This window comes from Myotis nattereri (assembly GCF_964212035.1).
Source record: "Myotis nattereri genome assembly, chromosome: 8".
Classification (NCBI taxonomy): Eukaryota; Metazoa; Chordata; class Mammalia; order Chiroptera; family Vespertilionidae; genus Myotis; species Myotis nattereri.
The window spans coordinates 2,922,314-2,948,263 of NC_138083.1; the positions used below are offsets into that span (position 1 = coordinate 2,922,314).

The following is a 25,950-nucleotide window of genomic DNA, read 5'->3' on the forward strand; positions in this document are numbered from 1 at the left end:
CCGCCACCTCCCCCAGAATGAGCTGCGGCAGACTGAGGAATGCCATGCCCGGGAAACCCACCAGGCACCCGGTGCCTAGGCTTTTTCCTGGGGTCACCCAGCGCCAGACTCCCAGAGGGAAGTGGATGCTCAGCAAAACCCACATTGTTTGCCAACAGTTTACACTCAAGGAGCCCCTCCTATCAGGGGTGGTGGGGACACGGGGGACCAGCCTTGCCAGCACGCCTTTCTGAGATGGCAGCCTCAGGCCCACATGTGGTTCATCTGCATGCGACCCAGCAGAAGTCTCCAGTTAGGAGCAAATGCCGGGCACCTGCCTCACCAAGCTGAGTTCCAAGGGGCAAGAGCGATCAGGCTGTGAGCCCCGAGCCCAGCCCCAAGGCTGCACGTGCTCTCCTCCCCGCTGCTGTGTGCTGACAATCTGCAGGAGCAGCCCCCGGCCCCTCTTACCTTCTACGTTGTTGTAGAAATGACAGGAGCGACTCGCCACCTTCTTGCGGCACAGGTGGATCTGGGAGGGAAAGGACATGTGATCCCAGCTTGCGTGACGGCCAAGAAAGGGCAGAGCACTGGGCTGGCCAATGAGTCTGCTGCTGATGGTGGGAGCCCTGTTCCAGGCAGCTCCACCCAGCCAGTTCTTCATCCTCTATCCCCCACCCTGGGGCACAGCGAGGGCTCTGAGAGCCGCAGCACCACCTCGCACAACCAGAGAGGACAAGCGGGCGGCCCAGGAGCCCACCTGCATGTGGTTACTCTCCTGCTTCTTCACCTCGGGGTGGATACACAGCTGCTCCCGGGAGCCCAGCACACACACCCTGGGCCTGGGAAGAGAGAATCGTGGGGCCCAAGAATGACAGAGCAATAGCCCACAGTGCTGCCCAACAGCCTGAGCTGTGTGGGTACATATGGGAGCACCAGGAAACCTGGTTCAAGTAGGCAGCCAGAGGGAGTGGCCATGGCCAGAATATCCCAGGCTTGGGAGGGGCTTTCTCCAAGGGGCCGGGGTGAGCAAGAATCCAGAAGCCCAGACTGGGACTGGCAGAAGGAAGGAGACTTGACAGCACCCACGTGCTCACTCACAGGGAGGCAAGTGGGGCAACAAGACTCCTGCAGCTCTGCTGCTGGACCTGGGCAGAGCCTCCTCCCCTCACAGGTGCAGCTGCGATGGCCACACCACAGCTAACACGGCAGCGCCTGCAAGGAGCTCAGGGTGTAGACCAAGGTCAACATGCAGTCAGAGCTGCTTTCTCACAAGCAGTGGGCATCGGAGACCACCCAAGTATGCACGGAGCACAGCATGCCCTCAGGCTCGGTCGGGGCACAACACTGTCAACCACCGCGTTGAGGCCATTCCCCCCCTAGTTCTGTGGCAGGGTGAACGCTGCCTGACCCACCGGTAGGACGTGTTCCGAAGCTCGCTGATGACCTGTGTGAGCTGCGAGTGGGTCCTGGAGGCGTAAATGACCTTTGGGATGTCCGCGTAGCAAGCTGCCCAGGCACAAGGAAGCAGAACAGGGCATGGCTCCATGAGACAGCGCTCTCATGTGCTGTTAACCCAGGGGCACTAAGCCAGCTCAGCACTTCAGACAGCTAAATGTCAAATACCTGGTATCATACCAGGAATGGGTGAGGTGGGCATCTGCAATGTCCTAATACAGCTGTAAGGCTCTGACCCTAGTTTGCAGCCAGGATGGCAAGAAGTGACGTGGCAGCTACAACACTGCCTGCTCACTGCACTCAAGGGCCTCACCTGTCCACTCCGTCCCTTCCCCCCTTCCTTCCATCCCTGCATCCGTGCGGGAGGTCAGGCCAGGGGCTGACCTGTGGCGTCTCCCTCTGAAGCAGCATTCCCCCAGGAAGACAAGGGGCGATCGAGGAAGAGATCCCCTTGGGTCCTCTCAGCAATCTTGCGGGCGGAGATGGCATCACGGAGGTGCTCCCGCCAGGCCAGCGTGCTGCAGAGCAGGCACAGGGTCTTCCCTGTGCCCGTGGGGCTCTCCAGGACGCCGTTCACTTTCTGAATAGGAAAGCAGGGGTGAGGTGAGGCAGGCCACACTACCCACCTGAGACAGGCCTGCAGCTCTGCTCAGGCAGAGCGCACCTACCAGGTGGCAAAAGTCCCAAGGGACACGGGACTGTGGAAAATCCCATAGGACTACTTCCACTCTCAGACCATGAGGTCAGGACGGCCCTGGTTAGCAAACAATACGCAGAGCATTTTCCAGCCTCATATAAAGAGCAAGGTGACTAATTAGGTGCCACGTCTCAAAACAGGAGCTTGTTCTGCGATTCTGGATCCAGGCTTTCACATTGGACGGAACCTGGTGGACTAACTAGCTCTCAGATGGGAGCTTGAGCGGGAAACCTGGACGACAGGAAGGCAAAGCTGTGCCAGGTTCCTCGCCACGAGCGTCTGCTCAAGAGCAGCCTGGACACTCCTGTTCAAAGAGCAGCAGCCGTGCAAGCAGCCCACCCCCATCCGAGGAGCAACAGACTTGCAATCAACCTGTCCAAGTCCAAGGAGCAGTAGCCCCACAGAAAGCCCACCACATCAGAGGAACAACAGCAGCGTGCAGCCAGCCCCAATCCAAGGAACAGCAGCCACGTGAGCAGTCCGCCCCAGTTCAAGGAGTAGCAACTGCATGTGTAGTCCGCCCCCATCCAAGGAACAGCAGCCTCGTGATCAGCACACCCTGTGTCTGAGGAACAGCAGCTGTGTGTGAAGCCTCCCCCCCACCAGCCAGAGGAGCCACCACAGCTGTGAACAGCACCCACCAGAGGAGCTGCTGCCAACTGAGGAGCAGTTGCTACCACAACCGCCCGAGGAGCAACCACAGCCCGAGGAGCCACTGCGACCCAAGGAGCAGGCCCTGAACAACTCAACATGTAGATATGTCGGTGAGATCAAACACGGGTAGACAAAGAAACCCCCAAAGGAAAGAAGAGGACTCGCCAGAAAAGCAGCTAAGTGAATCAGAGGCATGCAACATGTCAGAAAAAGAATTCAGATGAAGGGTCCTAGAGTGCATAAACCGGATGGAGGAAAAAATCAACAACTTACGCAAGAATCAAGAAGAAACAGATGAAAAAATCAACAACTTATGTAAGAACCAAAAAGAAATGGATGAAAAAATCAATAACTTATGTAAGAACCAAGAAGAAATGAAGAGTGATATAGCTGCAATAAAAAACACCATTGAAAGTTTCAACAACAGACTAGGAGAAGCGGAGGACCAAATTAGTGAAATCAGAAGACAGGGAAGCAAAACACACCCAAACTGAACTGCAATTGGAGAAAAAAAATTAAAAGACAGGAGGAGAGCCTAAGGGAGCTATGCGACAACATGAAACGAAACAACATACGAATAATAGGGGTGCCAGAACAACAGAAAGAGGAAAAAGGGTTAGAAAACCTATTGGAAGAAATAATATCAGAAAACTTCCCTGAGGTGGGGAAGAAAAAAGTCACACAAGCACGGAGAGTCCCAAACAAGATGAACCTGAAAAGACCCACACCAAGACACATCATAATTACCATGGCAAATGTTCAAGACAAAGAGAGAATCTTAAAGGCTGCAAGAGAGGCACGGAAAGTTACATACAAGGGATCTCCCATTAGATTATCAAATGATTTCTCAACTGAAACACATCAGACCAGAAAAGAATGGACGGAAATTTACCAAGTGATGCAAAACAAAGGACTGAATCCAAGAATACTCTATCCAGCAAGGCTATCATTCAAAATTGAAGGGGAAATAAGAAGCTTCACAGACAAAAAAAGGTTAAGGGAGTTTATCACCATCAAGCCAGCAATGCAAGAAATGCTAAAGGGACTGGTGTAAAAAGAAGAAATAAAAAGCTAAGAAAGAAAACAAGCACAAAAAATAGAAATGGCTACAAACAAGTACCTTTCAATAATAACTTTAAACGTAAATGGACTAAATGCTCCAATCAAAAGACATCAAGTGGCTGAATGGATAAAACAACATGACCCATATATTTGCTGTCTACAAGAGACCCACTTCAGAATAAGCAACTCACACATGCTGAAAGTGAAGGGATGAAAAAACATCTTTCAGGCAAATGGAAATGAAAAAAAAGCTGGGGTAGCAATACTTATATTGCACAAAATAGACCTCAAAGTGAAGGCCATAACAAGAGATAAGGAAGGCCACTTCATAATACTAAAGGGATCAATACAACAAGAAGATATAACCCTGATAAACATATATGCACCCAATGCAGGAGCACCCAAATACATAGAAAAAACTCCTGGAAGATATCAAGGGAGAGATCGATAACAATACAATCATAGTAGGGGATTTTAATACACCACTGACATCAGTGGATAAATCCTCTAGACAAACAATCAGCAAAGAAACAGCAATCCTAAATGACTCACTAGATCAGATGAACTTAATTGACATCTTCAGACATTTCACCCCAAAGCCACAGAATATACGTTCTTCTCAAGTGCACATGGGACATTTTCAAAAATAGACCACATATTGGGTCACAAGCAAAGTCTCCCCAAATTCAAGAAGATTGAAATCATACCAAGCATCTTCTCAGATCACAACGGCATAATATTAGAAATAAACTACAATAAAAACAACCCAAAATACTCAAAAACACTCAGAAGCTGAATAGCATGTTATTAAATATTGATTGGGTTACCAATGAGATCAAAGAAGAAATTAAAAACATCGTGGAAACCAATGACAATGAAAACACAACAATCCAAAACCTATGGGACACAACGAAAGCAGTCCTGAGAGGGAAGTTTATAGCCCTACAGGCCTACCTCAAAAAACAAGAAAAAATGATAGTAAATCACCTAACTCTACATCTCAAAGAATCAGAAAGAGAGCAACAAGAAAGCCCCAGAGTGAGCAGAAGGAAGGAGATAATAAAGATTAGAGCAGAAATAAATGGCATAGAGACCAAAAAAAAAACCAATACATAAAATCTACGAAACCAAGAGCTGGTTCTTTGAAAGGATAAACAAGATTGATGAACCTCTAGCCAGAATCACCAAGAAACAAAGAGAGAGGACCCAAATAAACAAAACCAGAAACGATAGAGCCAAAATAACAACAGACCCCACAGAAATACAAATGATTGCTAAAAAATACTATGGACAACTCTACTCCAACAAACTAGACAACCTGAAGGAAATGGACATATTCCTAGAAAAATACAACATTCCAAAACTCAATCAGGAAGAATCTAAAAATCTCCATAGGCCAATAACTATGGAAGAAATTGAAGCAGTCACCAACAAGCTTCCAGCAAACAAAAGCCCAGGGCCAGACGGCTTCACAGGGGAGTTTTAGCAAACATTCAAGGAAAAACTAAAACCTATCCTCCTCAGACTACTACAAAAAATTCAAGAGGAAGGAACACTTCCAAGCTCATTCTATGAAGCCAGCGTCACCCTAATACCAAAACCAGGGAAAGACAACACAATGAAAGAGAATTACAGGCCAATATCCCTCAGGAACATAGATGCCAAAATTCTCAACAAAATCTTAGCAAATCGGATCCAGCAGTACATCATAAAGACCATTCACCATGACCAAGTAGGATTTATCCCAGGGATGCAAGGATGGTACAATATCCGCAAATCAATAAACGTGATACATCACATAAACAAACTGAAAGAAAAAAACCACATGGTCATATCAATTGATGCAGAAAAAGCATTTGACAAAATCCAACACCCATTTCTGATAAAAACTCTCAGCAAGGTGGGAGTAGAAGGATCATACCTCAACATAATAAAAGCCTTATATGACAAGCCCACAGCCAACATCATACTCAATGGACAAACACTAAAACCATTTCCCCTAAGAACAGGAACAAGACAGGGATGCCCACTCTCACCACTCCTGTTCAACATAGTACTGGAAGTATTAGCCATTGCAATTATACAAGAAGAAGAAATAAAAGGCATCCAAATTGGAAAAGAAGAAGTAAAACTGTCCTTATTCGCAGATGACATGATATTATACATAAAAAACCCTAAAGACTCCATCAAAAAACTATTAGACTTAATACATGAATTTGGCAATGTAGCAGGATACAAAATTAATGCCAAGAAATCTATGGCATTTCTATACACCAATAGTGAACTTACAGAAAGTGAGCCTAAAAGAGCAATCCTGTTTACCATCGCACCAAAAAAATTAAGATACCTAGGAATAAACTTAACTAAAGAGGTAAAAAACCTCTACTCAGAAAACTACAGGACGTCAAAAAAAGAGACAGAGGAAGACATAAACAGGTGGAAGAACATATCATGTTCTTGGATCGGTAGAATCAACATCATTAAAATGTCCATACTACCCAAAGCAATTTATAAATTCAACGCACTTCCCATTAAAATACCAACGGCATATTTCACAGATCTAGAATGAACTCTCCAAAAATTCATCTGGAATAAAAAAAAAAGACCCCGGATAGCTGCAGCAATCCTGAGAAAGAAGAACAAAGTAGGTGGGATCTCAATACCAGATATCAAGCTGCATTACAAAACCACTGTTCTCAAAACTGCCTGGTACTGGCACAAGGACAGACATACAGATCAATGGGATAGAATAGAGAGCCCAGAAATGGACCTGAACCAATATGCTCAATTAATATTTGACAAAGAAGGCAAGAACATACAATGGAGTCAAGACAGTCTCTTCAATATATGGTGTTGGGAAAATTGGACAGATACATGCAAAAAAATGAAACTAGACCACCACCTTACACCATACACAAAAATAAACTCAAAATGGATAAAGGACTTAAATGTAAGATGGGAAACCATAAAAATACTAGAGGAATCCAAAGGCAACAAAATCTCAGACATATGCCGAAGCAATTTCCTCACTGATACAGCACCTAGGGCTTTGGAAACTAAAGAGAAATAAACAAATGAGACTATATCAAAATAAAAAGCTTCTGCACAGCAAAAGAAACCATCAACAAAACAACAAGAAAGCCCATTGCATGGGAGAACATATTTGCCAATGTTATCACCGATAAGGGTTTAATCTCCAACATTTACAGGGAACTCATACAACTTAACAAAAGGAAGATAAACAATCCAATCAAAAAATGGGCAAAGGACCTAAATAGACACCTTTCAAAAAAGGACATTCAGAAAGCCAAGAGACATATGAAAACTTGCTCAAAGTCACTAATCATCCAAGAGATGCAAATCAAAACAACAATGAGGCACCATCTCACACCTGTCAGAATGGCTATCATCAACAAATCAACAAACGACAGTGCTGGAGAGGATGTGGAGAAAAAGGAACACTCATGCCCTGCTGGTGGGAATGCAGACTGCTACAGCCACTATGGAAGACAGTATGGAGTTTCCTCAAAAAGTTAAAAATGGAACTCCCATTTGACCCAGTGATCCCACTTCCAGGAATATATCCCAAGAAACCAGAAACACCAATCAGAAAGGATATATGCACCCCTATTTCATAGCAGCACAATTCACCATAGCTAAGATCTGGAAACAGCCTAAGTGCCCATCAGCAGATGAATGGATTAGAAAACTGTGGTACATCTACACAATGGAATACTATGCTGCTGTAAAAATTCTTACCATTTGCGACGGCATGGATGGAACTGGAGAGCATTATGCTAAGTGAAGTAAGCCAGTCAGTGAAAGAAAAATACTACATGATCTCACTCATTTATGGATAATTAAAACCATTATAAACTGATGAGCAAAAATAGATACAGAGGCAGAGCAACATCAAACAGACTGTCAAACTACAGTGGGAAGGTTGGGGAGGGTTGGGGGATGGGAGGGGGGTAAGTGATCAACTGAAGGACTTGCATGCATGCATATGAGCATAACCAATAGACACAAGACACTGGGGAGCATGGGAGGCTGGGGGGCGGTTAAGGGGGAAAAAAAGGGGGACATATATAATACTCTGTGTAATACTTTAAGCAATAAAACAATTAAAAAAATAAAAGAAAGTGTATAAACTACTTTGGAAAAAAAAAAAAAGAGCAGCCTGGAGCCCAGGTCAGGCAGCCCTCAGGGGTGGGGCTCGAGCAGGGAAGAGGGCACGCGAAGAAACGTAACGGAATGCAACCTGCATCCTCCTCCCTCCTTGCACTCCCCCGAGGCTTAAAGACCTTCCACAGTGAGGACTGGGCACCGGCTGACCCTCTATCCCTCTATGTGGAAACAGGCCCTCTGGATCCTCAAATGGCTGGCTGCTCACTGGGCCTCAGCTCAAACATCATCCCCTCAGGAGGCCTCCTCAGAAGCCTATACCTTTTGTCTTTTCTTCACAGCACTCATCACTAATGATCTTTTCTTGTTCCTTGTTTATTGTCTCTTATCCCACCTAGAACATCGGCCCTACTTACTGAACCCCATGTCCGGAAGGTGCCTTTCACGCAGTAGGACTGGCCACGGTGAATAGGCCGTGGACTATGTCGGGTCTTTGCTGAAGTTCTGCCCACGCCCACGTTGACCCATCCCCCAGGTACAAAGCTTTACCTTCTGCAGACACTCCAGGACTTTGGCCATGTACTCCTCCTGGCATTTGTATGGCTGGAAGGGGAAATCCACGGTCACCCCACTCAGGATTATCTTGGGCATAATGGCCTGTTTTCAGGAGGGCTCCGAGGTTGGCTGACATGCAGGCTGTGCAGGTCTGTGAGACAAAACCCACTCTGTACATCTCAGGGTCTCAGCCACTCCAGGTAAGGGATGCCAGCCTGTGGCACTGGGACATGACGCAGTTTTCCAGGGAATTCCTATGGCACAGAAATGGGGACAAGACTGTTGGTAGTCAGCTTTTTTGGAGGCCAGGCCACTTAAGTCATCTCAGGCAGCCCCCACCCCACACCCCTACCCCCAGGGACAAGGTCCTGCGGCACGCCTGTGACATCCTATCACAAGGAGCTGGAAGGTGAAGAACCTAGCATCAGCCCGGCCTTGTCCTTCTGCCTCACACAACTCCACGCTGCTCTGAAAGGCGGCCAGGCTCTCAGACTAAAGGAGCAGAAGTAGGGCACGGTTCCACACGCTCCACCTGCAATAATAATTCACTTCCTTCCACCAGAGCTTGAGAGGCCAAATCCTAGCAGCGTCCCATCCCAGCCTGGGCCGGTCTGAAGCTCCTGCCCCTGTGTCTCCCAACCTTCTGCTCCCCTGGCCCGGAGCTACGCCCCATCTCTCTCTGGTGGGCAACTACGTGTAACGAAAGCCCATGTGTGCCGGCTCTAAGCTGGGAGGCGAATCCGTGTGGTCCCCAGCAAGTCACTCAACTTCTCTAGGCCTCAGTTTCGCCTGGATGCCGGCATTTACCTAAACACTGAGTGCCCGCCCTTGCTGCAGGGCCCGGCCACAAGGAAACCACAGCCACAGGACCGGTTCCGCCAAGAACGGCGCCCAAAGCCCAAGAGCGCAGGAAAACTACCAATCCCAGAATGCAGCGCGGCCAAATAGCCTACGCGCGGGCCTGAAGGCAGCGCGGGACCTGCCGGGAGCTGTAGTTTCGGAAGCCGCCACTCGACTAAAAGTACCAGTTCCAGGGTCTCCGCGCCTCTCGGCCCACTAGTCTCTGCGGAAGCCTTCCACGACCAAGGGTCCCAAGAATTCACCCCAGTTAGTCCGGGGCACCGGCACGTGCTCCGCCGTCTGCCAGTTCGGACTTCGCGCGCCGAGGTGCGTAGCGTCACTTTACGTCACTTCTGCTCCCACTTCCGGTCCGTTGCATTGAGCTCCCAGCGGAAACCGTTCTCCAATTGAAGGTTCTGTGATGCCTGTGGGCTTGAAGCTTGGTTTCAAGCCCCACCTGCCTTTCTTTGACCCTAAGCTCAGGGAGGGACACTCCATCGCCCGCGGGAAGAAACCTGGGGTCCCGCCCGTGCCCTCCCTCGATGTCAACTCCACCATGGCCTCCATTCCACTATCCTTCCCTGGGCCAAGCTACCTTGGTTGCCTGAACAACCAGAACTCTTTAAGACTGGAGTCTAAACCAATTGAGAAGGCCAAAAAGCTAATTTCAATGTTTGGGGGCGGGGGAGGGGGCTAGCAATCTGAATCTGTGCAGTCACCTAATGTACGTTCTTGATAACCTATAATTAAGTCACTGCCCCTTTCTCCACAATCTGGTCTTGCAAGACCTGTTACCTAAATGCTCACATTTTACAGAGGCCATAAACCATGAACAGTGTTCAACTCCCGGAGGGGGTTATCAGCGCTGGCGCCAGGCCAGGCCCTTAGGTATGGTCTCAAGGCCCCCATCCCAACACACGGGGCTTTTTGCAAAGCCTACGAAAGGTCTGGAAGTCCCATCCATATTTGGGGGACAAACCAAAGGAGATAAAAGAAGAGCTTCCACCATATTGGTTTGCTCAGACTTTGGAGGCAACTCCTCTGAGACTGCTGGCGTAATAAAGATGTATAACTCCATTTCTCTAAGCATCGCTTGGGTTTTTTCAGTCTCTACAACACACTCACTCTCCTTAAGTCTGCAAATGGCGGCCCCTTGCCGTGGCCTGGCTCCTGGGAGCCTTACCAGCTCCTCCTTTACTGTCCCCTGGGTTTAGCCATTTTTCCGGTCAATGTCCACCACTGGTTAGGGTGGGCCCCTCTGAATTCCCAGCATCTAGCACCAACTGGCAGTCAACATGGGGCCCCAGGGATCACCACAGCTCTGTGTGGTCAGAGATACTGGTCTAGGCAACCCAGCATGTCCCAAAGACACCAGGAAGAAATCGACGCTGCACTGATAGCCCACAGGCCACTGGCAATGCTGACTTCAGAGCTCCTCATGGGCTCATTAATGTCCAGATGTTTTCCGCCAATGGCACATTTATGTCACATGTGTGTCCATGCTGATGTGTGAGATCATGCTTGGGAAATCCAGGACACAAGCTGGCATCCACCCACACCACCTGTTCCGATGAGGGGACTGTAGAGTGTCTACCTTGGCCTCTAAGCAGGAAGCTTGGAGAAGATGAGGAGCTCTGGCCACGCCCTTGCTTAATGCTTACCAGCCACAGGCTTCAGAACTCTCCATGCAGGCAGCGGTGTGTTTGTGCTAATGACCTCTAAGATAAATTCTTCTGCTGTGCACACCTCACAGGTGAGGGAAGAAAGCACAGGTGGTTAGTAGGTTGCCCGAAGCCAGCAGCTTACAAGCCTCAGGGAGGAAAGGGAAACAAGGCTGACAGAGCAAGCCCTGCTCAGAGCCACAGGGACCTTGATCAGCCAAGAAACTTGAACTGGTTGTCTGCTTTGGCAAGCTTTGTGAGACTCCCACAGGGGACCAAACCCCATGTGGCCCACAGGACAGATGTTAACCAGTCACACACTTGCTCCTTGCTCCGTGTGCATATCAAGGTGTGTTTGTAATATACACCTGTTGGGCCCCCTCCTGGCTGACTTTGATCCTTAGGTTTGTCCCTGACTTTCACCTTTCTGAGCCTACCTCATCTCTCTGCAGGTTCCCGGATTTTCCCAGAGTTTTATTCCTGGCCCTGGGACTTAATTGCTTATGGAGTAAGCACTGCTCTCAGCCTTGGTGACTCTGTCTCTGAAATGGGAATGACAGTCCATTTGTCTGACTTTCTAGTCCCAAAGTGAGGCGAGGTGGTCACTGCAGAAAAAGGCCTCCCATCCCTGCAAGGATCTCCCTTTGTGGGAATCAACTAGAACCCTGAGCCTGGGCGGCGGGGGGAAGGGGAGGGGGCAGAACACCCACCCACTCACAAGTGTGCACATTTGTCCTGTCACCTGAGAACTAGAGTCACTGTCTCATCTTGCCCCTGAGAAGTGGAAGCTGGAGGGTCAGAACTCGCTCAGCCACAGCGAGGGGCCGTCAGAAGCCTGTTTGGAACCCACCTAGATCTTGCTTTGAAGCCCTTGTCCCAGGCCCTTGGTCATTGCCCCACTTACCCTCGGCTCTGCCTCAGAACCTGCCCGTCCTCTGGAATGCCTCTCTCGGCCTCCACATCAGCCCCACCCACGTCCAGGGCACACTTTCCCCTCAGCACAGGCCTGGGCACACAAAAGGTGCCAGCAGCCTCCATGAAGAGCTCTCTGACCCCACCCTCACATAGGGCGATCCCCTCCTGTTGGGCTTACCCTGAGGAATGGGGGCTGTCTTCACCATCCCCCCAAGCCTACACAAAGCCAAGCTGGGACCAGCGAGTCCCTGCGGTGAGCGGTGAGCATGGAGGATGGGCATCTGTTTGCAGCACTCTGCCCGCATCTGACTGGGCTCTTCCCTTCCTGCATCCCTCCCTCCTCCCCTCACTCACCCCTCTTTCTCTGACGCCTGCAGCCCCTGCCATAGCCAGGCTCCAGTTCTCTCTCCCTCCCTCCCTCTTGCCTCCCTCTCCCCCTCCCTCTCTCCCCGCCACGCGCCGCCTCCCTCCACCTCCCTCCCCTGCCGGCTCTGCAGCATTCGCCCGCCGCAGCTCCAGCCGCGCCCGCGCCTCCCGGCCTCCGCAGCACCCGCCGCCAGCACCATGGCCAGCACCATGTCCGGTAGGCGCCTTGCCCGGGGCTTCCCGGGACTGCAGCGGGTCTCAGCGGAGGCCATTGTCTCGCTTCGCCTGATGCTGGGGCCAGTTGTGGACTCTGTTTTCTCATCTCGGACCCAAGCACCGCAAGGACGCAGGGCGCGGCCGGGCCGAATCCGCAGGAACCGGGGTTCAGAGGTCCCGGGTTGGGGCGACCCCGTGCCCCAAGAGATTGCGACTCGGGTCTGGCGGGTGTGGCCCGGGGAACGGCCTGGGCGAGGGCGTCGCGGTACCAGGCCTGGCAGCGGGGGGGGGGGGGTCCCAGGAGGTGGGCGCCCTTGCGGGTGCGGACCAGGTCCCCCGAGGTGCCCGGCGAGCGCAGACCCTGGTGAACTGCGCCTTCGCGAAAGGCGGGGTGGGGAGGGGAAGAGGGGGCCCTTTGTGGGAGGCCGGGTCCAGGACCCGCGGGGCCCAGCCCTTCCGGCGCCAACGGAGAGCTCCGACAGGGGGGGCGGGGAGGGGGCTGGAGGCGACCCGCTGGAACCCAGAGGGGCGGCGCTCGGACCTCGCATCGCTCCCCCTCCCCTCGCCGCTGCCTTCGCGGGGACCCCCCTCTGCGACACGTGCCACCGCGGGGCGGGGGGGGGGGGGGCACCGCCCTTTGCGCAGCGGGTTTGGAGAGGGAGGGGCTGCCGCCGCTCCGAGTCTTCCCGGCGCGGGCCCGGCCTCCCTCTCCCGCCTTCCTGCCCACGCCCGCGCGGAGCTCGGCGGAGGGGCGGGCACCGGGCGTGGTGGGGTGGCCGCTGGGCACTTGCCAGACGCGGGGGAACTGCCAGGGGCCCCCAGGAGCGAGGAAGCGGGGCTCGCTCTCCCCAGAGCAGTCTGCTCGGACCAGCAGCCCCGGGACCAGCTCCCTCTTGGCACTCGGCGGGGACCCGCGGGGGCGGGCCGCCCCACTTCCGCCCTGTTTCCCTCTCGGACCAGGACCCGCACTCCCGCCACCCTTCCCTCCACCCTGGGGGCCGCCCGAGGTCCTGGCTCGGCTCCCCCCGCGGACAGGATTCTCTTCAGAGCTCCGCCCACCCGCGTGGGCCCGGCCTCCACCCCGGCCCTCGGCCTGCGACTCCGGTGCCCAGGTGACCCGTGGGAGGAGTGTGTGTCCCTGAGCACTCGCCTCCCACGCCGTCTGGGGGTCGGGTCCCTCTAGGCTTCCTCCGCACCTGCTTCTCGCTGACTTGCATGGAGATTGGGGACCAGCTTTGGGCAGAAAGAGTCCCTCCTCCAGCCAGGGCGGGTGGCCAGAGAGCTGACCTGAGGGGCCCTGGTCCTGCTCCTCCTTGAGCCTGCGGGCGGACCATGGCAGCCTCTTGTGGGGAGCACTTTTCAGCGTTTTCTCTCGCTCACCCACCTTAGTGGTGAAAACCCTGCTCAATAGGCCTCCTCCCCCTCCATCTGACAGGTCAGCAGCTGAAAAACCTCACCTTCCATGGCTGTCAGAGCTGTGCACAGACACCCTCTGACCCCAGAGCCCCCTGACCCCAGCCCTTTCTCGTTGCCAGATGTTGGGGCACCGCTGACCCTTGCTTGGTCCCTGGCGGAGGCTTTCCTGTTCTGCCGTCAGCGCCACCCTTGATAGAGTGTAGCTACAGGTGCGCTCACCACCAGCACCTCCAGCCTTCAGCACTAGAGAGCAGGGCAGCCTGGCCCAGAGGGGGTTGCGTGAGGCCCCTCTGGTGAGGCCCCCAGTCAGTGTGACCAAAATCGGGCTAAGTGAACTCCAGCTGTGGCTTCTCTGTGAAAGACATTGCTGGCTTCCTGCTCACACTCACTGGTGGCTCTGCCTGGTCCCGGTGACCAGGGTGAGGAGTTGTCATCTGCAGGGGCCTCGCGGCCGCCACAAGGTTGGTCGTAGCTTTCTCTTCCTGTGCAGACAGAAAGCTCCCATCCCCGGCCCCCACGGCCGCCTCTCCTGGCCAGTGCCCGTCTCAGGCACACGGCTCTCACAGGCTTGCAGGCTCCTGCTCACTCCGCCTGATACAGGTCCTCAGGTGTGAGGTCTCCTGCCTGCTACTGAGCTCCTGGGCCTCCATTCCCATCTGGGGGGATGACAATGACAGCACCTCCCCTAGGCTTGTTCTGAGGGTCGAATGAGAGATTTCAGGACAGGCGCGTGGCCTGATGCCTGGCAAGAGGAGAATGCCCCTCCATGTCAAGTAGTGTGACCGTGGTGGCCACATTTCCCAGTTTCCTGCCCAGAGAAAGGTGATTACACCAAGTCCCCCCATGTTGGGCTCCTGGCACTGTTGGAGGCAACTCTGACAGGTTAGAGAGGGGCAGCTTGGTGGCAACAAGTTCCACCTGTTGGGGAACAGTTAGCAGCAGCCCCCAGGGCCCTTCTAGGGGTGAGTGGGCATCTGTGGGACACCTGGCCTCCCAGTTCTCCCCATGAGGCTCCCAACAGGAAAGTGCCATCAGAGACCTGGGCTTGTGACCAGGCTCCGATCCTGGCATGCTGTGTGACTTTGGGTGGGCCACTTGCCCTCTCTGGGCCTCCTTTTCCTCTGTACAAATGAGGCTGACAAAGGTGTCTGCCTGGCTGGCTGGTCTTGAGGGTCAGTTGGGAGAATGGGTGGGATTTTCCCCTCCATAGGCACTGGTGTTGTTGTTACCATGTGGCTACGTGCTGATCTGGTGCCTTCTAAATCTTGCTCATCTGGGATCTAGCCATCCAAAGCCCAATATGCATTTTATCAAATTTAACATTTGATATGAAGAGGAAGAGGGAGATGAAATCAATCCAGGTCATGGCAGAGGTTTGTTTGTATGACTTCCTGAAGCCAGGGGTATGGAGGGAAGAGAAGGGTGCTGGTGAAGCGGAGACAAGGCCTGGTGCCTTGTGACCTCGAGGGGCTTCTGCGCTTGAGCTGTGTCTGTGGAGGGGTGTCCTGGATGGGTCTGAGTCTTTATCTCTCCCCTCTGCAATGAGGCATGACCTTGAAGCCTCCAGCTCTGACAATACAGGTGTAACCTCCTGTCTTGCATGAGGCTAAGCTGGCCTCGTTCTCCAATTCCCCACGTGCTGGCCAGTCCCCTCTGGCGTGCGGCCGGACCACAGAGCAGGGCTCACTCTCAAGTCCCTTCCCGCCTGGCTTCATGAGGATCAGCCGACTGGAAAGGACTGGGATACACCAACCTGGGGAATCGCCATGACCATCAGACACTGAGCTGTGTACCTGTTCGAAGCTGTAGGACACAGTCCCTCCATTCCCAGGTGGACACTCATCCCCTGGGCACGGCTGTGACCTGTGAGAGCTCTGACCTGCCTCCAGCCCCCGGTCCCTGTCTTCTCCCTCCTGACAACGCAGTGCTCATGCCTGCCCATGCTCCCCGTCCTGCTCCCTGAATTGCTGCCAGCCGCCCCCCATGCTGAGGTGACAGTGACCTGAAAGGAAGCACCCCCTGGCATTTGTTCATGAACTTGTTCCTTCTCTTTAATGAATCTGCAGCTCCTTTTCCTGGGAAAATTTCAGGCTCAAGGCAGAGGGGAGCCAGAGCAGCTGTGAGGCCCCAGGCTCCTGGCCTGTAACATACACCCACACACAGGTTCTGAAAGCTCAGGATGGAAGACAGTGCGTGTGCCGGGTGGCAGGCACTGGCAGGGTCACACAGAGTCCCCTCCTTCCTGTTCTCTCCCAGGCCCAGGGGTGCCTCCTGATCCAGGCCCCTCCGAAGACCCTCCCCTTCTTTCCTTCTGAGCTCAGGGCTGGCTACTCCCAGCCTCTCCCAGACCGCTGTGCCTGGTGAGCCCGCTCTGCCTGGTCACATGTGCTGTGAAGTACCCCTCTGCCTTCTCTTTGAAATGAACTTTTAACAACACATACATGTGATACATGAATAGACAAGTCAGACCGAAATCCCCATTGAGCCCCCACCACCCTCCTGGAGACAATGAGTAAGGTGCGTTTGCCCCATGCCCTCCAGGAGCCCAAGGCTTTCTATGATGAGGTCCAGGAATCCTTCGTGGTCCCCTCACAGCCTCTGGGGCTCTCTCCAAAAGAGTCTAGGCCAGCGGTTCTCAACCTGTGGGTCGCGACCCCTTTGGGGGGTCGAACGACCATTTCACAGGGGTCGCCTAAGACCATCAGAAAACACATATATAATTCCATATTGTTTTGTGCTTAATCACTATGCTTAAATTATGTTCAATTTGTAACAATGAAATTGGGGGTCACCACAACATGAGGCGCTGTATTAAAGGGTCTCGGCACTAGGAAGGCTGAGAACCACTGCTCTAGGCCATCAGGGTATTCTGATCAAATAACCTCATTCCCTGTGCTGGCTGTGGGAGGACCTGCTCCCCAGGAGCTAGCTATTCCCTCAGACCAGGGTCTGATTGTTTCTATCCTGTGCCCTGTTTCAACACCAACACTCTTCTCACTTTTCTGTTAACTCAGTTTCAAAACATCTTGTGTGAAATTTTTAAAAAATATTTTTATTGATTTCAGAGAGAAGGGAGAGTGAGAAAGAGAGAAACATCGATGATGAGAGAGAGTAGAATCCTTGATCAGCTGCCTCCTGCACGCCCCACACGGGGGATCAAGCCTGCATGGTTGAACCATGACCTCTTGGTCATAGGTCGACGCTCAACCACTGAGCCATGCAGGCCAGGCGTCTTGTGTGAAATTTGATCAGAAAGTTTCTTGTCTATCTAAACCCTTGTCCAAATGTTGGTGTGCCCTTGGAGAGTGCTTAGGGGACTGTGCATCCTTTCCTTCATGGAAGCCAGACTCCTTCTCCTGGAGTATGTCTCTGGTGTCACAAGGGTCTCTGAGCCGCCTAGGCTTCAGGACTTGCTGGAGTGGCGAGAAGAACACAGGCCACCTGGAACTGTGCTTGAGGAGATTTGGGAAAGTCACTGGAGTCACCTGGGCCCAGCGTCATCTTGGCTGAGTGGGGTGATAGTATTGGGCTTGCAAGATTGACTAATGTGTCTACTTTGAGGCCTGGCTTGCCATGAACACACCACAAATAGCTCAATTATTTCCATTCCAAGAATGGGCACTTCCCCTTTCCCAACAGGGCTCAGGCTCAACTCTTTTTCTGTCTGGGAGGTGATAACTCCTGCTTGAGGGCACTGGCTCTGCAAAGTTAAAGGGTGGGCTGTGGTGCTGAATGGACAGCTCCCGTCCCTTTGGCCCTAGATGGGCAACCAGAGCATCTGGTGAGGCCCGGGTTTAATGGAGTGACCACAATACTGTCAGGGTAAGTGGAGGGGGCAGAGATAAGGAAGTCTGTGGGCTTCACCCAAGTGTTCAAGCTCCACTTCAGTGCCAGCCCAGTCCTGAGTGGTTAATGTTGTCTACCCCAGGGGGCAAGTCCTGAAAAGGGGAAGTGGTATTGGGGGTGGGTAGAGGGAGTGAGAGTTGGGAAAATACAACAGTGACAAAGAATCAGAGACACAGAAATATAAAAAGAGAGGTAGTGACAGATAGAGAGCCAGAAAGACAGAGGGATGAACAGAGACACAGACAGAGTGAGGGAGTGATCCAAAGAAAGAACAAGAGACAGAGACACAGCAATACAGAGAGGGAGTCTGACAGACCAGGGCTGAGTGACAGGATCAGAGAGAACAATGCAGATGACCCACAGGGAGGCATGTCCAAGGAAAGACAGCAGGTGGGGAGGGAGAGAAGAGATGTAGAGAGTCAGATGTGGGAGTAGAGAGAGCCCGATGACAGGCTCCCAGAGAGATGCACCAGGGGGAGGAGCCATGGGGGGAGATGGGGCGGGGGAGGGCGGGCTGCTCACCCAGCCTCCCACCCACAGCCTACAAGGAGAAGATGAAGGAGCTGTCCGTGCTGTCGCTCATCTGCTCCTGCTTCTACTCACAGCCACACCCCAACACCATCTACCAGTATGGGGGTGAGTGTGCCCACTCCCCATCCTGTGGCCTTTTGACCCCCTGGCTTGGCTGGCTTCTCGAGAGAGGTTTTGGGGGAGAGGGGCTGGTTAGGGACTCAGGCCTGCAGGCCCTCCATGAGCAGCCACACCCTCTGGCTCAGGCCTCGAATTGGATGTGTGCTGGGAACCAGCCCCTTCACCCACCCCCTCTTGGCTGACCTTCCTGAAGCCCCAGTCTGATCTTGCCCTGCAGACATGGAGGTGAAGCAGCTGGACAAGAGGGCCTCTGGCCAGAGCTTTGAGGTCATCCTCAAGTCCCCTTCTGACTTGTCACCGGAGAGCCCTGTGCTCTCCTCCCCCCCCAAGAGGAAGGACACCTCCCTGGAGGAGTTGCAGAAGCGGCTGGAGGCAGCTGAGGAGCGGAGGAAGGTAAGGACCCCACATCTGGTCTGATGAAGGTAGCCAGGAGGTCTTGCTGGCCATGGACATGGTCCCCAAGGTGCAGGGTGCTCCAAACCGCTGCTTGGTGGTTGGCCTGGGGTGGAGAGCCCCATGATTTCCTGGACCTCCTCCTGAGAGGTCAGCATGGGATGGGGGAGGAAGGATCCCCAACGGCAGTCAGCTGGAGGGAGAAAGTAACCAGACACTGTTGCAGGGCCTTGGCCATGGCCAGGAGGGTCTGGTGGTGGCCCTGGGATGTGAGGCTGGACTGGCACCCTTCTCCTGGGCAAGGGAGTGGGAAGGAAGGGCCTCCATGTGCTGGGGGCTGCACAACTAGACCTGTTGGGGGTTCAAGGGTTCTGGGAGAAGTGGTGAGTGAGCCTAGGCCCCTCCCTGCCCCTTCACCTCACACCAGCCCTTCTGAGGCTGAAACACACAGAAGAGGAATTGCTCTCAGGAGTGTGTCCTGGTACCCAAGCTCACAGGACAGCGGCAATGGCTCCATCTCCCTCACAGCAGGTCCCGTGAGACCTGAGATACCCAGAGTGACTGGCCTGTGGGAGGCTGAGGGCTCTAATTACCCCTAGGAGCTCAGGCTGTCCTTGGGGGCCACCGGGCAGCCCCTCCCGCAGCAGGGCCCAACACTGTGACATCAGCAGCCCAGGCTCCTCTCTCCAACTTAGCCTCTCCCCACATCCCTGGGAGCCGGCCACACTCCTAGCACCTTAGGAAGCTCAGCACCTGGCCTGCACCAAAGGCTGCTTTGTGCTCAGTGGGCAGAGGTTTGAGGAAGAGACAGGAAGGCTCAGTGATGGCCCACAAGTTTAGATTCCCTTTGCTCCTCAGCACTCTCCCAGCGCACCGCGGGCTTGGGCTTGGAGCGAGAAGAACGGAGGCTGCCTTGCCTAGGACGCCCTCGGCCTAGCAGGCTAGCAGGGAGGGGCCCGCTCTGTGGCCAGGGGCCAGGGACAGAACGACGAGGTGTCTTGGGGCCTCGGAGCTTTCAGCGCTCAGGTCCCCGGAAGGCAGGCAAACCAGGAAGGAGGTCACCCTCCTCGAATCAGGGCCGTGTAGGCGTGAGCTCCGCGAAGATGTGTCTTGAGGGCAGCAGGGCAGGGTGGCGGGAGGGGTTGACGGGCCCTGGCGGGTCCGACGGCAGCGTCGGGGGGCAGGAGGGGCGGGGTCCGGGCTGCGGGCGGAGCCGGGCGCGCTCCACGCCCTCCAACGCGCCGCGCAGACGCAGGAGGCGCAGGTGCTGAAGCAGCTGGCGGAGCGGCGCGAGCACGAGCGGGAGGTGCTGCACAAGGCGCTGGAGGAGAACAACAACTTCAGCCGCCTGGCGGAGGAGAAGCTCAACCACAAGATGGAGCTCAGCAAGGAGATCCGCGAGGCGCACCTGGCGGCGCTGCGCGAGCGGCTGCGCGAGAAGGTGCGCGCCCGGGCGGGGCGGGACCCCAGGCAGAGAGCGGGGGCCGCGGGATGGGTTCACCCGGCATTTGGGGGGACCTCCAGCAGTGGGCGAATGGAGAGCCATCATCTGGTCCTGCTGGGACACAGTCGATAGCGCAGTAATGAACGGACAGGCGTCACCTTTGAAGTGCTCTGAAGCAGCGCATCCAGATGTGAGCTAGGAGACGGGCGGAGCTGCTTTGGGTTGGGGGCCAGGGAAGTCCCCAAAGAGCCCCATCCTTTGGCGGGTTCCTGCCCAATGCACCACCAGCGCCTCCACCGCCGGGTCCGTGCTTGGGGCCAGCCCAGGATGAGGCGAGGCCCTGACGCTGCGGAGGGTGGGGTGGGGTGCGGGAGCAGGACCCCAGCTCACCGCCGCCCCCCTCCCCCCGCCTCGTCCCCCGCAGGAGCTGCATGCCGCGGAGGTGCGCAGGAACAAGGAGCAGCGAGAGGAGATGTCCGGCTAAGGGGCTTTGAACACCACAGCGCCTGGATCCTGAGCCGAGACAAGAACACATTCGGGTTTTGTTTTTGTTTTGTTCAGCTCTGTCTAGATGAACATTTTGTTCCCGCTCCTCCCCTCTCCTCCCACTCCCAGCTTTATGCTTCTCTTTCCGCACTCTGAGCTGTCCAGTCCCGGGGCAGCCGCTCACCACAGGCTCTCCTTGGAAGAGTTCGGGCGGGGTGGGACTGGGGCACAAGGTCCCTCAGTTCAGGCACCAGGCCGGGTCCCCTCTTGGCCGTCCTCGTAGTGGATGTGATGGTGACCAGCAGTGGTGGCAGGAACATGTAGGGCTTTATGCTGGGCAGTCCCACCCCTCCGCTGGGCACTGGCGGCAGGGTCCCTGCTGACCATCCTCTTGGTGGAGAGCAGGAGGGGACAGACTACAAGTCCTTGCAGGACCCAGAGCCAGTGCCTCAGATACCAGGTGGTTGCAGCCCCCAGCGCCCAGCTTCCTTCCTGCAGAAATGAATGGGGGCCCAGCCAGGGAGCAGGGTGGAAGCTGATCCTCGGGGCTTAGGGGGAGGTAGGGACCCAGGCCTCCTCGTCCCCATCGAGATAGCCTCCCAGGAGGGACAAGCGAGGAGTGAGCCCAGCAATGTCCGCCTGCAGCTTTGGTGGGACCCAGAGGGATGTGGAAAGGGAGCTGAAGGCTGAGTTTCTTTTAGCTGCGGCAGCTCATAGCGGAAGCCTAGTGTAAATGCGCCCATCTCATCCTGTAGTGAAAGTGAACTTAAAACTAAATCAAATGAGCAATTAAAGAAAAAACAAACTTGTGTGTCTAAGAAACAGTTGCACCGTCCCAGTGTCCTGCGTCTGTGGGTGGGGAATAGGCTTCGAGCTACAGCCTGTGTATGAAGGAGCTGCAACTCCCATGGAAGCCTGTGATCAAGCTTGTTTTACCACAATTAGGAGTAGTTCTAGTGACAATAGCAATGTTAAGAAATGAGTGTGTGAATGACACAATTCCCAGGAATGACAGCCGTTTCCCCTTCAGAGCTGGGAGCAAGGGGGTGGGGCCCAGGTGGCTGCTGGCCACGTCGGCACTCTGCCTGCATCTCCACGAGTGTCACCTCAGTGGCTGCACAATCACCTATTTATGGATGTACTAGGACTTTTGAGAAAACTTCTCCAACTTTTTTTAAAAATATTTTTATTGATTTTTTACAGAGAGGAAGGGAGAGGGATAGAGAGTTAGAAACATCGATGAGAGAGAAACATCGACCAGCTGCCTCCTGCACACTTCCCACTGGGGATGTGCCTGCAACCAAGGTATATGCCAGGGGTGGGCAAACTTTTTGACTTGAGGGCCACAATGGGTTCTTAAACTGGACCGGAGGGCCGGAACAAAAGCATGGATGGAGTGTTTGTGTGAACTAATATAAATTCAAAGTAAACATCATTACATAAAAGGGTACGGTCTTTTTTTTGTTTTGTTTTAGTTTTATTCATTTCAAATGGGCCGGATCTGGCCCGCGGGCCGTAGTTTGCCCACGGCTGGTATATGCCCTTGACTGGAATCAAACCTGGGACCCTTCAGTCCGCAGGCCAACGCTCTATCCACTGAGCCAAACCGGTTTTTGGCAACTTCTCCAACTTTTAGGTTTCAGGGACCCTTTACAATCTTTTTTTTTTTTTTTAAATATATTTTATTGATTTTTTACAGAGAGGAAGGGAGAAGGGAGAGAGACAGAGAGCCAGAAACATCGATGAGAGAGAAACATCAATCAGCTGCCTCCTGCACATCCCCCACTGGGGATGTGCCCGCAACCCAGGCACACGCCCCTGACCGGAATCGAACCCAGGACCCTTCAGTCCACAGGCCGACGCTCTATCCACTGAGCCAAACCGGTTTCGGCACAATCTTAAAAATTCATGGAGAACCTCCAAAGAGCTTTGTTGATGTGGGTTATACGAATCAACAGCTGTCACATTAGGAATTAGAACTCAAATTAAAAATATTAACTCATTTAGAAATGAGCCACCCAGGGACTCTTTCCCTCTCCCCACGTGGGAGTCTGTACTTGTTCAATAAATTTTTACCTTTGCTGTACCAAAAAAAAAAGATATACCATTACTTTTAGCATAACACTTTATATATATATGCCCTAACCGGTTTGGCTCAGTGGATAGAGCATCGGCCTGCGGACTGAAAGGTCCCAGGTTCAATTCAGGCCAAGGGCATGTACCCTGGTTGCAGGCACATCCCAGTAGGAGGTGTGCAGGAGGCAGCTGATCGATGTTTCTCTCTCATCGATGTTTCTAACTCTCTATCTCTCTCCCTTCCTCTCCATAAAAAAATCAATAAAATATATTTAAAAAAACAAAAAACAAAAAACACTTCACATATACACACACACACACACATATATATATATATATATATATATATATTTTTTTTTTTACTGATTTTTTACAGAGAGGAAGGGAGAGGGATAGAGAGCCAGAAACATCGATGAGAGAGAAACATCGATCAACTGCCTCCTGCATACACCCTACTGGGGATGTGCCTGCAACCAAAGTACATGCCCTTGACCGGAATCGAACCTGGGACCCTTGAGTCTGCAGGCCGACGCTCTATCCGCTGAGCCAAACCGGCTAGGGCTAGCATAACACTTTAAAATTAAAAACAATTAAAAAAGTAACTGGAACGGTTGAAGTATATGAAAAAACCTGGCTTCATGGAGATCAATGGCTGTTGGAAAAGGAATGGGTATTTTAATACTCATTCCTTAATACCAAACTGAAGCTTGATGAGGGGTAGTTTCTTTAAAGTTGGCTGCAATGTGAACTCAAAACCAACCTGAGCTTTCCTTGCTCTTACATCAGCCGCCTAGTCTGTCATGTCCTTGACTCAGTCTTTACCCATGGGTGGGACTCTGGGGCCAGAGCGGAGCTCAGGGCCTGTATGGCTGCGGAGGGAGGGGACAGGATTGGGTGAGCTGGGCCTGCCTTGTCCTGCTTCGTCTGGTCTGGAGCCTGAGTAGAGGGTGGGCAAGGCAACCCCATGGCATCCTGGGGCCTGGTGATGACCTCCTGGTCTGCCTCTCCAGGGTCCAGGTGTTCTCAGGAGAGGGTCTAAAGGCAGTGACCTGCATGACACTGAGTTTTCCTCTCACCTGCAAAAAACCCAGAGTGAAAGCTCCCTCCCCGTGGGACCCAGGATGGGCATCTCCCATGAGTGCTCCTGAAGAGAAATCAACACCCCCATGGCCCGGGATGAACTAATCCATCCTGCCAGCCAAGCAGAGCCCAGTGCTGTAGTCTAGCTCTTTTGGAGACAGAAGAGGTAAGGTCAGGGTCAGATGCTAGGCCTGAGTTCATGCTGCAGTGGAAACATGGAGGCCGGGAGTCCGAAGCTCACCCGTCACTGAGAGCAGGAGGTGCCTGGTGCAAGCATGATGGCGCTGGCAGCGCTCTCCTGGTGGCACGCTCGCCTGATTCCTGACACCAGTGCCCTTCTGGGCCTTCTTTGTTGATTTTATTGGCATTTGTGTCCAGAATGTGAAGATGGGAACTCAAATAATGGACCTAGACCAGCTGTGGGCAAACTACGGCCCGCAGGCCGGATCCAGCCCGTTTGAAATGAATAAAACTAAAAAAAAAAAGACCGTACCCTTTTATGTAATGATGTTTACTTTGAATTTATATTAGTTCACACAGACACTCCATCCATGCTTTTGTTCCGGCCTCTGGTCCAGTTTAAGAACCCATTGTGGCCCTCGAGTCAAAAAGTTTGCCCACCCCTGACCTAGACTGTGCACATCTGCTCAGATAACAGGCTCAATAGATTAATCTTTAAAAAGAAAGACTTTTTCCATCAGTGGCTTGAGTACACTCTACATTACTGAAAACATGAAAGTGCAACTCTCCTAATGATAACATCGCTGAAATGAAGTTTGCTTGAAAACCTCCCATTCTGGGAAATGGCCTTCAGTTGTCTTCCTGCTGAAGAATGAACATGGGTTTACAACTTGGTCCTAAACAAGACATCCGTTTCCTGCCCATCTCCGGAGGCAATTTTTTAGAAACTGCTAGCACGAAAAGCAGATACTGAACAGCTCAGGTGTGCCTGCCCTGCTCGGAGAACAGCCAGCCTCGGCCTCCGCTGGGCGCTACCCTGACAGCTGGAGCCAGGGAGACTCAGGAATGTGCAGGGCACCGAAGTCCTCAGGCCAAGGGCAGGTAGCTTCGTAACTGCCCGGGCTCGGGGGAGGGCAGGTGAATCCCACTAGCCGCCACCCTGGGGCCCCACTGCACCTTTCACACAGCAAGGCCGACTGCACCTGCTCACAAGTCAGAGGAACACAAAACCCGAGTGATGCCTACCTCCTTCTCTTCCGGACCCCCAGAGGACCCCTAACCCTACATCTGTGGGTCTTTATGGCTCAGCTATAACTGAGGAACTGCATTGTAATTTATTTAAAAAATGTTATTAAATTTTAAACAATAAAAAATAAAAATGTTATTAATTTTAGAGAAAGGGCGAGGGGGAGAGAGAAACATGGATGAGAGAGAAAAATTGACTGGCTGCCTCTTGCACGCCCTCCACTGGGAATGGAGCCTGCAGCCTGGGTCTGTGTCGCCTACAAATGGAGCCGAGACCAACTGGTGCATGGGAGCGGCCGGGCTGAATTCTAATAAAATAAATGAGCTCATGTTGCCAGGGGCCAACACTCACAAGAACACGGTGTGGCACCGTCCTGCCGCCATCACGGCGCTTTCTACGGCTGCCTTCAGCAGGACCGCGGCGGGAGGAGGAGCCAGGCTGACGTTTGGGAGCAGGCCCTCCCGGGACTCGCCGAGGACCCGTCCGCGCGCCAGGTTTTCGCGGCTCACTACCCCCGCACCGGCCCTCGGCTCTGCAACAAGGCTCCCTGCCAATTCTTCCTCGGCTCGTGCCCACGAAGGTGGTTTGCGGGGCAGGTGTGCGGGCGGGCAGGGGCGGGGCCGCGGGGCGAGCCGGCCAGCCGTGTCACCGCGCACGCGCGTCGGCCCCCGCCGGGCCTTATTTCTGGGCCTCGCCCGGCTCCGCGCCGAACGCCAAATAAATCTCCGGCCCGCCCTGGCCCGGACGTGCGCGGCCCCGCCGCCTGCGTCACTAGAAAGCGCGCTCCCGGGCTGCCGCCGCCGCCGCCGCCGCCGCCGCCGAA

General features: G+C 53.5%; 2 protein-coding genes across 2 annotated transcripts in view; one reads left to right on the top strand and one right to left on the bottom strand.

Moving 5' to 3' along the window:
• RTEL1 (regulator of telomere elongation helicase 1) overlaps window positions 1-9,742 on the bottom strand; it is a 47,835-nt gene extending 38,093 nt beyond the window's left edge. Inside the window, exons 1-6 of the mRNA XM_081097361.1 lie at window positions 9,634-9,742; window positions 8,525-8,784; window positions 1,822-2,017; window positions 1,395-1,488; window positions 740-821; window positions 451-511 (exon numbers count right to left, since the gene is read on the bottom strand). Coding sequence (XP_080953487.1) covers window positions 451-511; window positions 740-821; window positions 1,395-1,488; window positions 1,822-2,017; window positions 8,525-8,626 — 535 coding nt within the window. The 5' untranslated portion in view covers window positions 8,627-8,784; window positions 9,634-9,742. The remainder of the gene's footprint in view (window positions 1-450; window positions 512-739; window positions 822-1,394; window positions 1,489-1,821; window positions 2,018-8,524; window positions 8,785-9,633) is intronic.
• Window positions 9,743-12,208: 2,466 nt separating this feature from the next.
• Window positions 12,209-21,586, top strand: STMN3 (stathmin 3). The gene is made up of 5 exons (XM_081097376.1): window positions 12,209-12,529; window positions 18,331-18,426; window positions 18,659-18,834; window positions 20,084-20,275; window positions 20,703-21,586. The coding sequence occupies exons 1-5, from the start codon at window positions 12,511-12,513 to the stop codon at window positions 20,760-20,762; spliced, it is 543 nt and encodes a 180-aa protein (XP_080953502.1). The 5' UTR covers window positions 12,209-12,510; the 3' UTR covers window positions 20,763-21,586.
• Window positions 21,587-25,950: the final 4,364 nt, after the last annotated feature.

Bases quoted from the DNA above. Each gene is read 5' to 3' on its own strand.
- STMN3 (XM_081097376.1), top strand. The intron at 18,427-18,658 runs GTGAGTGTGCCC...CTTGCCCTGCAG, and splicing joins CACCATCTACCAGTATGGGG to ACATGGAGGTGAAGCAGCTG. The intron at 20,276-20,702 runs GTGCGCGCCCGG...CGTCCCCCGCAG, and splicing joins GCGAGCGGCTGCGCGAGAAG to GAGCTGCATGCCGCGGAGGT.